Raw genomic sequence first — 12497 nt, 5'->3', positions numbered from 1 at the left:
CTCTAGGGCAGCAGTGCTGGTTCCCAGGCCTGGACTGAGGGTCCCAACTCGCCAGTCCTCTGGGGCCTCATCCACTCTTGGAAAGCGAGCGCCCTCCCCGCAGTGCATATTCTAATCAAGAACATCATTTTATTCTTAGATTGGAAAACACTGTCTGGACAGGTGAGTGTTTCTCCCTGGTAGAGAAACAAATAGTTTTTTGCTGGTAAACCATTAAATAGCCCTGATCCTGGGCTCCCACCTCATCCTTCCCACGGGCATCACACAAGCCTCACGCTCACAGACTCACACTTGCCTGCGTGTAAACACCCACTTGTGCTTTCCCCACAATTCGGGACCCTTGCAAACATATCCACAGAGACTCCTGCACTCACAGCTACTGTTATTTAAAGACAGTTAGGTACTGGCATTAAGCTTACAAACATATGACCCTGCATACTGTACACTGCAAACTCACTCCTAGACAGTCTCACAAATTCCCACAGACCAACTCCCTGCTCAGTTGCATGCACGTATGCATATGCACACACACGCGCACACACACACACACACACCACCCTTTCCTTGTAGCCACGTGTTCATCCTCCATCATGCCCTCCCATGGAAAAAGAAAGACCACCACAGGTAGGAATCTGAGAAGGAAGGGATCTGAATGCCTGGGACACTGGTGGGGCCCTACCGTTCTGCACAGTTGTCCTGGCAACGGAAGACGGTCATCTTTTTGTAGTCGAAAAAGGACACGCCTCGAAGGGCCCGGCTCTGGGTGTCATCCAGGTAGCAGCCGATGTACTTAGCTTTGGGGAGATGAGAAAAGTCAGATTTGGCAGGGGGGACAAAGCTGAAAGGGTTTCAGGAGTAACCAGTGTGCCTCTGGCTATGTGGCCTTGTTGACCTTTTGGTACCAATTCCTTCCTCTGAGCAGTAAAGTAGAAACAAGAGAGACTGAAACTCATGTGCATTGGCAGAACATGATCTATAAGGGCAGTGGTGTCCCATGGGTGAGGCTGTGGGCCCTGGAGGTCAACAGAGAGGAGGGAGGGACCTTTCCAAGGCCAGGGTTAAGGTCATGCCCCTGGGCTCTACTGGTGACAACTGGGCACCCAGTAACCCAAGCCAACATCATTCCCTAAGCACCAAGCAGATGAGACCTGTATTAGGACAGCTCTGAAGAGCTTGATAAGTTGACAGCCTGTTATCATTTCTGCAAGATGGCTTAAGGTGTTATTTTCCCTTGGAAGGAACACTGGCCTGGGATATCTCAAGATCTAGGTTGTCGTATCACTTTGGTAACATTCTCGTGCTGACCTAGTGCATTTAGGCCAGTTACCTCCCTGAGGCCTAGTTTTCTTCATTGTGGGGATGAAAATATCAGCCCAATGGGGTTAACATGGACTTATTTGTATAAACGTCTCTACCACAGTGTCTTGAATATAACAGGCACAAAGTTAAGGTGAGTGGAATAAAAAACCAGCCATTCACAGTGCTGTATCAGTACTTTACAGTTTGCCCACCTTGTGGGCCAAGGTGAATGCTTTCATCCAAAAGGAAAATTTTAAATAATGTAAAACAACTATCCAAGTACAAACCATTCACTTAGTTTTCTTAAAGTAGTACACGTGTTCCTGTACTTCCTGGTAAGTAGTACACAAAGATGGTACTTTACAGTTTATAAAGTCTTTTCCCATATGTTCTTATAATCATTAATTTGGACATGCACTTTGCTAACTGCTTTACACATATTGTCTCAGTGAATCCTTAGAATGACCCTATGAGGTAAGTATTAATATTCCCACTCAATGTAGAAGAGGAAACTGAGGCCCAGAGAGGCTAAGTCACCTGCCCAAGGAAACACAGCTTATACCTGTGGAGTTAGGTTTGGACCCAAGCAATCTGGCTGCAGAGCCCATGTTCTGAACTACTGCTTGTTTCTCTTTGAATCCAAGGATCTTTGCAATGACCCAGGTGCAATGACCCTTGGCATGCTTAAACTGTTTTCTTAGATGATTGAACAGAGGCCCAGAAAGGTGAAGTGAGCTGTCTGAGACCTGAAACTAATTGATGGTAGAACAAAGACTTAAATCTAGATCTATGGGACCCCAAACCAGTGCTCTTTCCACCCTTGCACTTGGAAATAACTGAAGGTTAGACCGAGGACCCAGCCAGCCCTTGGAATTAAACGGCCCTCATAGGGAACGACTGAGGGAAATATTACATGCCACTCGATCTCGTTCATGGGTGGGCTGCCATCTATTTAAACTGTGGGCTTCTTGTCCCCCTCACTCATGGTGGAGAGCAGGGTCTAGCAGAGGATACAGGCTCATTATGGAGCAATTGTTTCCCTCAACACCACCCTGGTAAGTGTAGAATTTGTTAGCCTCGCTGGAGATGTGTCTCATCCCTGATCACCTTGAATTTCTTTCATAAGACAGAGGTGATTTGGTCAACTAAGAACAGTCCGTCCATCTTTAAAAGAAACATTGCCTCCCTGGAGCAGGCACATCAGATGGTGACAGCTCTGGAAAAGCCTACATCTTGTCACTGTGCTTGTTCGACAATGTATGTCCCTCCTGTGTCACAGAAGGAACCACGGCCCTGGGGCACGGATGCTTGCTTACATCTGGGCTGGGAGCGAGAACTTCCATGGGCCATGGTGGTGACAGCTTCACACCAACTTCAGCTCAATAGGTCACTAGAGGACAGAGTGTCCAAGGATGGGCAGGAGGAGAAAAAAAAAGGAGGAAGGAGAGGGAGGGAGAGGGGAAGGGGGGAAGTGGTTGTTTTACTTTGTCAGCACGAGGTCACTGTCATCAGATCAAAAACTGTGTGTGTGTGTGTGTGTGTGTGTGTGTGTGTGTGTGTGAGAGCGAGCGAGCGAGTGAGAGCGAGAGCGAGAGTGAGAGCGAGAGAGAGAGAGAGAGAGAGAGAGAGAGAGAGAGGAGAGAATATGTATTGAGTATCTACTATGTGCTATCTATTTTACTAAGTGCCATGCCTTATTTAAAAAAATTCAGTCCTCACACCCTTCTTATTAACCCATTTTATAGATGAAGAGGCTGATCCTAATGACTATTACATCTCTCTGTCTTAGATGCAAACCTTTCTTTTGGCATATGGTATATGTTCTGACTGGTAACCACTCATGTTACTCCATGTTACTCGTTTTTATGTAGAATTCGCAACTATGTAGTCTGCCTATGTTACTACAGCTTGGAAGTGTCTCACTTAACATTTAAGCCCAGATCTGTCCTCCATCCATTTTACATTGGGGGGGGAGCTTCACTTCCATTTGGCCCACAGACTTCAGGATCACAGGGGCCACACTGAGTTCTGATGGAGAGTAACACTCGTGACCCAGAAATGCCAGGCTTCGAGTTGGGTGTACTATGACCATGGGTGGTCTCACCTTAGGGTGAGGGTAGGTGCATTTGGCCATATATGGGATAGTGGATTGTGTTAGATGAGATTTTTATAATCAAATTAATAGGAGTGCGAGTGTATGTACACATACGTCCTCTGCGGGGTTAAGGGGTAGACTGTAATGGTACTGTTTGTACCTTCAAAGCACCCCCTCTTCCTATTTTTCTGTTAACAGATCTTAGCTGCCCTGACCATGAGGAGAGCTTGAAAGAGCCTGACCTTGAAAGAGCCAATCATGTTGCACCTGCCACCAGCCAGTGATTGATGGCTACAGGGAAGGGCACATGACCCATTCTTTGGATTTTTATAGATTAAAGCTGGGAGAAAGAAATCTGTTTCCCTTGGGTTATGACACTGGCATTCTCTAAGCCCAGAGCTACCAACAGCCACAATCCCTGGCATCAAAGTCAGTCTGTACAGGAGAAGAACCAAACTAAGTCAGAGGTGAGCAGAGATGAGAGTTAGGAAGAGAAGGGCACAAATCACTCATTTGAAAATCTAGCCCCTTGGGTAGTTTGGAGACAAGACACAATACATTTTCTTCTTTAGCTTAAGCTGATTCAAGATGGGTTTTTGTCCCTTGCCACCAAAGGTGCACTGACTAATATGCTGATTGTCAAGCTAAGTTGCTTAAGTCCACCCAGCTTGGAGGGTCTAGACTACACCATGTCTAGGCTGCTTTTTCCCATGTACCACATTCAGTCTCAGCTTGGGAGAAGGGCTTCTCCATCCTCCAAGAGAGGCCTTCCTGGAGGGATGATGGGAGAGGGAGGGTCTTTTGGGAGAAGAGTTGAGATTTGACCATAAGAGAATCCTCAGCAGGAATATACAGTTTCTCTTCTCCATGAAGAGATCAATCTTACAATCAATCTTAAAATTACCCTTGTATTAGAGTCTGAGGGCTGCTATAGCAAAATACCATGAACTGGGTGTCTTGAACAAAAGCCTGGGCTTTTAAATGTTATACCACCCCTTCCCTAACCCTCCCACAGGCCAGGCATCAGACTGAGATGTCCTACATAACAGGTGCTCAAAGACTTGTTGGGTGAACAGATGACTTTCCATTTCCTCATCTGTCAACAGGAGGAAAAAAGAGATACATGGTACCTTCACTGATGCTCTGGAGAAGAATGGGCGTGTTACATACTGTGACCTGATGGACGGGCTGAGCTCTTTGGGTCAGGAAATGGATATTGAATCTGTTTCCTCCTTGTCCTGGGCAAGTGCTGGTGACTCTTTCCCCACTGACCCTTCGGTGCAGGCTGTGGCCAACGTAACCGGTGACCCTGTCCCTGGAGTTCTATCACCCTGCTAGCAATGAGCTCATCAGCAAGGGTACTGTCCAACCCACTTCCACCATTTTCCAAAGGCCCGCCTCAAGTTCTGCTGTGGTGGCAGAATCTCCCAGAGATGAGGTGGAGATCGAATATGTAACACAGGGACAAAAATCACAGGTCACTCGAGGGTGAATTAATGGCCGAGTTCACATAATCTATCAGTTTATCTCTGCAGCCATCTAAATATTGCTGAAATGGCCAAGTCCTGTCCCAGTCTGCCTATTTATCTCAAGCACAGAAACCAGTGCGGGGTGAGCCCAGGAGAGCACAGGCATCTGGAAAGGAGCTCTCCTGACTGTGTTTCTTCCCCTTTCCTTTACTTTTTTTTTTCTTTTGCTTCAATTAATCTTCCTTTTCAAGAAATTTTGCTCTCTTCAATGAAAGTAATTCGTTAAAAAGATAGCTACACATATGTTAATTTGTATTCCTCTTATTTACCGTCTGTGAGTAGATTCACAGACAGGAGGCACTACAGTGTCCTACAAGAACAGTTTTGGAGTCCACCAGATCGGGGTTCTAATCCTGACACTGCAGTAGCCTTGTAGAATTACTCAAGCTCCTGCCTGAAAAGCGGGAATAGTTATGGGTTGAATTGTGCCCCTCATCAAAAAAAAAAAAAAAAAAGATAGGTTGAAGCCCTAAGCTTCAGAGCACACCTCAGAGTGTGACCTTATTTGGAAATAAGGTCATTGGTGATGTAATTACCTATGAGGTGATACTGGAGCAGGTGGGTCCCAATCCAATGTGAATGGTGTCCCTGTAAGAAAGTGGCTCTCTGAAGACCCAGAGACACAAGGAGAAGGCCATGGGAAAACAGAGGTAATGACTGGCGTTATACAGCTGCAAGGAATGCCAAGGGCGCCTGCTGATGCTAGAAGCTGGGAGAAAGGCTTGGGACAGATTTCCTCTTAGAGCCTTTGAGAGCCCATCTTGATTTTGGACTTCTGGCCTCCAGAACTTCAAGGTAATACATTTCCATTGTTCAAGACACCCAGTTCATGGTATTTTGCTATAGCAGCCCTCAGACTCTAATACAAGGGTAATTTTAAGATTGATTGTAAGATTGATCTCTTCATGGAGAAGAGAAACTGTATATTCCTGCTGAGGATTCTCCGCCATCTTGGAAAGTTGTCCTTCAAGAGGATCACTCCAGTGCTGTCTGGGTTTCCTTGCAGAGAGAATGGAATTTCCTGCTCATATCTAGGCTTCCCTGGGGTAGAAGGGATGCATCTTTCACTTTGGTCAAGGCCCATGGATCTTGCAGGCTCAGTTCAACTATCACCTCCCCCAGGAAGGCAGCCATGATACAGCCCCATGACTGAACAGGATCCCTCCTTTGGGATCCCAGAGTCCCCTGGCTTACCCCACCTTAACACTTTTCTGAAACAATTTTCCAAGTATTGTCCATTATTTTTTCAAATTAGAAATAATTTAGGCCCATTGGGGAAGAATTTTTAATAAAATGAAAAAGTGCTATCGTAGGGGAAAGCAGGATATGATGCTATATATACACCATTCTATTCTTTAGAAATACACACATAGAGGAAAAAGACAGGAAGGTAAAGGTGATACACCAACAGTGTTGACTGGGACTGTTGCTGGATGGTGGGACTCTGGGCTATTTTTATTTTCATCTCTTTTTTGCTATGTATTCTAATTTTTCTACTTTGATAATCAAGAAAAAAGTTATTTTTGAAAACATAATTTATCTTTTACTTGCCTGTCTTCCCCCAGGAGGGTGTGAATACTCCTCAGAGGGAAAAAAAAACACTGCTTGAATCATTCTTGTGTCTCCACCTCCCAGCACAGGGTGGGGCATACAGACGTGCAGTAAATATGGAATGAATGAACGAATTAATGATTGCAGTTGGGGATTCTATAGCTCAGTGGTTAAGAATAAGAGCTTTGGATTCAGACAGAATTGGGTTGGAGTCTGCTCTGCCTCTTAGCAGCTGTGTGACATGGGGGGCAAGTCATTTACTCTCTCTGAGCCTCTGTTTCTTAATGTATGAAAAGAGTTTAATACTTCCTACCTGATGTGAGGCTGAGTATGAGCACACAGTCGCCGACACAGAGCAGACCCTCCGTAATCTGCAGAGATTGCATCTTCAGCTGGAGGAGATGGGGAGTGGGTCCCCTGTTGCCCCTTCCAAAAATGCTGACTAAATATCCCCGTGTCCTTCTTTACACCCAGCCCACCCTTTCTGTAATCTGGGGGGAACAGAAACGGCACAGACTTTGAAATCAAACTGGATTTGGCTCCTGGCTCTGGTCCCAACAACTGGGTCACCTAAGGTAAGTCAAATCATCTCTGTTTTGTCCTACAGAATTACAATATTAATAATAATAACCAGCACATACTAACTGCTTACTGTGTGCCACACTCTGTGCTGAGTACTTGTGTGCTGAGAAGTGAGACGATGTAGTGCTTAAGGTTCAGGTGTAAGATTCAAACCACCTGGGTTCAAATATTGGTTTACCCACTCCTCCAGCTGGATAACCTTGGGCAGGTTACCTAGCCTCTCTGTGCCTTAGTTTCTTCCCTGTATGGGGGAGTTAATAACAGTGTCTACTTAACTGAGTTGCTATGAAGACTACATGAAGTAATAGATGCAAAGGGTTTAGAACAGTGCCTGGCATTCAGAGAGCATGCTATTGATTTATCTTATATAATCATCACATCAGTTATCTGATGTTAAGTACTTTTTATCTCCCAAAGGAAACTGAGGCTCAGAGAGGTGAAGTGACCTGCCCAAAGGTGCACAGCCAGCAAGCTGCAGAACTGGGATTTGAACCCTCATTTGGCTGCTCAGAGCACAGGATTTCGCAAGCCTAGCAAGGTGACTGGCACATTGTAGGTGCCAGCTCCACCCAGGAAGTCAGACTTCCTGCCCAGCCCCAGCCCAGTCTGGGAGCAGCTCCACCCTCACCAACTGCGCCGTGATGGGCTCCGAATCCTTTACAGCTTAAGTCTTGCATCACTGCATCAAGCAGAGCCCTTGCCAGCTTCAGAGAAAAGCCAAATGGGTGTAGCATCAGGTCAAAGAAGCGTCTCGTTTTTATTAGCGTTAATCTAATATGTTGTATTTCCTTGCTGAACTCGGAATAAGTTAATCAAGGACAGTCTGAATTTGTGTTTTCTTACTAAGACCATCTGATTTTAAAGCTGCCTGGTGAGAGCTCTGGGGTCCAGGCTTCTTTCTTATTTTCTCTTCCTTCTCTCTTTATATTTTATAAAATACATAAGATTTCCAGAGGCAGCGGGGATAGCGTGGTAGAGAAGAAGGCTCACAAGCTTTGGAGTTAAATGGACCTTGTTTCAAACCTCAGTTCTTCCACTCACTATCTGTGTAACCTGGGGTAAGTGACCTCTCCCTGAGTTTTAAATTTTCCCATTTGTAAAATAGGATAATAGTCTCTAACTTTTTGAGTTGTTGTGATAATTACATAAGGCAATGAAGCACTTATAACATGGTCTAGCCAATAATGACCATTCAATAGATGTTTAGCTATTATTTCTACTACTAACAGCAGAAACTATTAAGTGACCTATTATTATAAACCAGGAGGTGTAATAAGCATTTTACATATATCATTCCATGCAAATAACATATGAAAAGCAAGTGGGACAGTGACTGGCATGAAGCAGGTGCTCAAGAAATGGTAATAATTACTCGTGATAGTGGCAGTGGGATTTCATTCTCATAACAAATGGGGGGATGTTGTTATTGTCGTTGGATAAATCAACTGTGCCACTAGGGAATCATATTCTACCAAAGGACCTCGATAAACACAGGCAATTACCATTTACATAAGCGCCATGACAGGGAGTAGAGAAGAGGAACCTTCGATCAAGCCTGGAGGTGGGGTCAGGGACAATTTTCTGGAGGTGAGCTAAGCTGAGATCTGGAGGAATAGTAGAGCTAAGCCTGTGGAGACACTCCAGGCAGAGGGCTGGCCATTCATTCATTTGTCCATCCAATCACTCATTCATTCAACCAGTAGGTACTGAGCGCCATCTTTGTTCCTGGTGCTGTCCCAGGTGCTGATAGAATGAGGTGACAGGACAGGCACTATCCCTGCCTTCTTGGAGCTGACGGTCTAGTAGTAGAGACAGACTATAAACAAGAAAGCGAGTAAAAATGAGATACTTTCAGATAGCAGTAAGAACTGTGACAAAAATAGAGCTGGGGCATCTGGTCCTGACCAGGCACAAAGTGGTGCTACTTTGGGACAGTCCAGGAAGACCTCTACAGGGTGGCCAGGTTTGCCTGAGGTCCAGGAGGAAGGGAGGAAGGGAGCCATGCAAAGATACGGGGAAGAACACCCCAGATGGACAGGACTATCTATACAAAGATTCCGAGGTAGGATAAGACTTGGTGTGTTCAATGACCAGCAAGAAGGACAACGGAGAGGAGTGTGGTGAGGAGGGGTAGGAAATGTTATAACATGAGGCTGGATTGGTGGGCCACGGTGGGGACTCTGGAATTTATCCTAAGTACGATGGGAGCATATCATAAGGTGCAGGCTTGTGGCAAACTTTGGGGTTTGCAAAGTAGCAGAAGGAGTTTGGTGTGGCTGGGGTGAGACGAAGCTTACTGACTGGAGAAGGTAGAGAGGGAACCCACATCATGATTTCTCCATCACTGTAGCACCTCACACCTCAACTGTGCCTACAAGATGGGGTCCCTTACCCAGGTAGATTACAAGAATTTCCTGATCATCCCTATGAATTTACTGTGTGCAGGCAGTGTGCTAAGTGTTTCCATAACCGTGTCTCATTGAACTCTCCGGAGAAACCTGGCGGGGAGGGGGTCATTATTTCCATTTTACAGATGACAAGACTGAGGCATGAGAAGGTAAAGCCACTTGCCTGGACCACACGGCTGGTTGGAGTGGACCTGGACTATGACTCCAAGTCCTCCAATCCATTCTGCCACCTCCCACAATCCCCTTCACCTCCCTGTGAAGTTTTCGAAGAGGCAGAATTCTAGGAAATTCCTGAGGGTGAGATGGTAGGGTCTTCTGGAGGCTCCTGAGCCAGGTGCAGGGTGGGACTGAAGCAGGGAAATGTGCTCCCCGGGATGAGTCCCCTCCATTAGTCCTGCTTCCTTCCGCGGTGGGAGAAGGGGTTTTTCATAGGTTGAATCACAGCAGAAGCGTGACACGTGGCAGGGAACACAAGGGCCAGGGAGGTTTTCCTTCTGTCCTGATTGGTCGTAGATCCTCCCAAACCATCTGTCCCAGATTCTGGAAACATCCATTCGTGTTAATCTCACGAACTGCAGGGGTTGTGGGGTCCTCCCCAGAATGCGGGTTAGATGGGGAGACATCGGCTGACTCTGGGAGGTAGTCATAGAGCCAGCATCCAGGCCAGATGGGTCTGATTTGAACTTACCACTTACCAGTTACGTGACCCTGGAGAAGAGTCTTCACTTCTTCAAGCCTGTTTCCACGTCTGTTAAATGGGCATAAGTTCATATTCCTTGTTTAAGTCCGTGGAGTGTAGTGAAAATCAAATGAGGTAATGCACTTACGAAGAAAAGCCCTTTTTTTTTTCTTTTTTTTGCGGTACGCGGGCCTCTCACTGTTGTGGCCTCTCCCGTTGCGGAGCACAGGCTCCAGACACGCAGGCTCAGTGGCCATGGCTCACGGGCCCAGCCGTTCCGCGGCATGTGGGATCTTCCCGGATCGGGGCACGAATCCGCGTCCCCTGCATCGGCAGGGGACTCTCAACCACTGCACCACCAGGAAAGCCCAAGAAAAGCCCTTTTGGACTGTGACAGGCTAAGAAAATGCAACGAAATATGGCCAGGGCGATGAGGTTCCCCAAGTGCCATCACTGAGAGATCCAGCAAAGTGAACTGAGAAGCAATGCAGTGGAGCAGAAGCTCTGTCACTAGCTAGCTATGTAAACTTGGGCTCTCGGTGCCTCAGTTTCCTCACCTTTAAAATGGGAATAACAGCACCTATCACATAGAGTTGTGGTGATAATTCAATGCATGTGAAGTGCTTAGAAAAGTACTTGGCCCTTAGTAAGTGCTCAGTAGATGCTAGGTGTTTTGATTTTCAAGTGTATGTAACAAGGGCTAAAAACGCCTGCAGGGGAGGGTCAGACTTTGGACTCTGACAGATTCAGGGTTCAAATCTAAGCTTGGCTGTTTACAAGCTGTGTGACCTTGGGCAAGCTACTCAATGTCTCTGAGCTTCAATTTTCTCCTCTGTGAAACCTCTTGTGTGTGTGATGACTGGTTCCTATTAAACACTGAACACTGGCAGCTGTTATTACGTTATTATCATCATCATCCCCCTTCCCTTCTCCTCAGCCACCTTCCAAGCCCAGATGCTCACCCCTCTTACCTCGCTCCTCCTCCTTCTCCCGAATGACCCTCCCCTTGAGGGCCCGGCTCCAGGCTCCCCCGTAGTCCACCAGCTTGGCTCTCTCATTCCCGTCCTTGCCCTTGAACCAGGGTCCATACCTACGGGCGATGCTCGAGGTTTCACCTGTATCCCGGAAGGCTCTGCCCAGATTCAAGTCACCCAAAAAGGGCAGCTCAGCGCCCTCCACTGGGGCCCCCGCAGCGGGGTTGGCCTGGTTCTGGGAGACAGCAGGCTGACCCACAAAACCAGAGTGAAGGAAGACGAGGCTCCCAGCTGTCAGGTAGAGCACCAGGAAGGTAAAGAAACGTACAGGTTTCCTGCGGAAGTACCGCTGGAATTTGAACCAGAGCTTGGCCATAGCGGGATCATTCCGGACTGGATCGTTTCGGCTCCGCTGGGGGCTGAGGGGTGTGATCCAGGGAGGGAATGGAGGCAGGGCTCTGCTTCTCAAGCTTCCCTTAGGGATGGAGCCCCTGGGGGTCTTCAGGCTTAATCCGTCTGCGAAGGTGACTGCCAAGATCAGAGCAGGAGGGCAAATCCAATGCCTGGCTGAAGCCAAGAGAATAGAGGACAGAGTTCACCAGCCCTCCCGGAGCCAAGGAGAGCTTCTTTGGGCCATGAAAGGGGTTCTGAGGCTCGGGACACGCAGGAGTTGGTCCCATTTTCCTACATCTTGTTCTTTGCCTCAGTGTTCCCAAGGAACTTTGAAAATAGCCATCGGAGGAGGATTTTGGGAGGCTTCACCAGCAGCTGGAGTTCGCTTCTCGCCCTTTCTCAGTTGCTCAGGCCTATAGGGGCTGGATTATTTCACTGAGGGCCGTGTCTGGCCTCTTCCCCAGCTGGGGACCAAGCTCAGCGTGTCCACCTGGCAGAAACAGAAGCTAGCGGGCTTTCATCCGGTTAAGCATTTGGGCTCAGGGCTGTCACCTGCAAAACAGCACAGGTACAGGCATAAGAAATCTCCTCATAGAGGCCAGAACTCGAAGCGTTCTTGAACATTCTCAAGGGGGGATGCAGAGTCAGAGAGGGGAGGAAACCAGCGGCTCAAAGCACCTAGCAGTGCTGGGTAGAAGCGAATCCTACTGGGTCCTGGTTTGAGGGCAAGCTTTATCTTGGACAAGCACAGGTTCTTATGCCCCCCACGTCTGCATATTTGTCAAATATACACTGATTCGTGGGTTACTTCAAGGCCAAAAAGTACTTCCTAGGTCCTTGCTGAACTGTCTGCTGGACCTGGCTGGTACTGAACCAGATCAAATTCATTCATTTTTTTTCCCAACAAATGTTTAGCGAGCACCTACTGTGTAGCAGGCACTGTCCTAGGTGCTGGAAATAAAGCTGTAAACCAGAGAGACACAGTCC

The 12497-nt window shown here is 47.2% G+C and overlaps 1 protein-coding gene across 2 annotated transcripts in view; it reads right to left on the bottom strand.

The window, feature by feature from the left end:
• WSCD2 (WSC domain containing 2) overlaps positions 1 to 11493 on the bottom strand; it is a gene marked incomplete at both ends in the record, with an annotated part of 43098 nt that extends 31605 nt beyond the window's left edge. The window contains 2 exons of one of the 2 annotated variants that reach the window (XM_082852816.1): positions 680 to 794; positions 11106 to 11493. In XM_082852816.1, the coding sequence (XP_082708942.1) occupies positions 680 to 794; positions 11106 to 11493 (503 nt within the window). The remainder of the gene's footprint in view (positions 1 to 679; positions 795 to 11105) is intronic. The other variant, XM_082852817.1, reaches the window with a different exon arrangement.
• Between the last annotated feature and the right edge of the window lie 1004 nt (positions 11494 to 12497).

Source organism: Leucopleurus acutus, assembly GCF_964270905.1.
Source record: "Leucopleurus acutus genome assembly, chromosome: 13".
NCBI lineage: Eukaryota > Metazoa > Chordata > Mammalia > Artiodactyla > Delphinidae > Leucopleurus > Leucopleurus acutus.
This window is presented reverse-complemented; position numbering and strand designations above follow the sequence as displayed.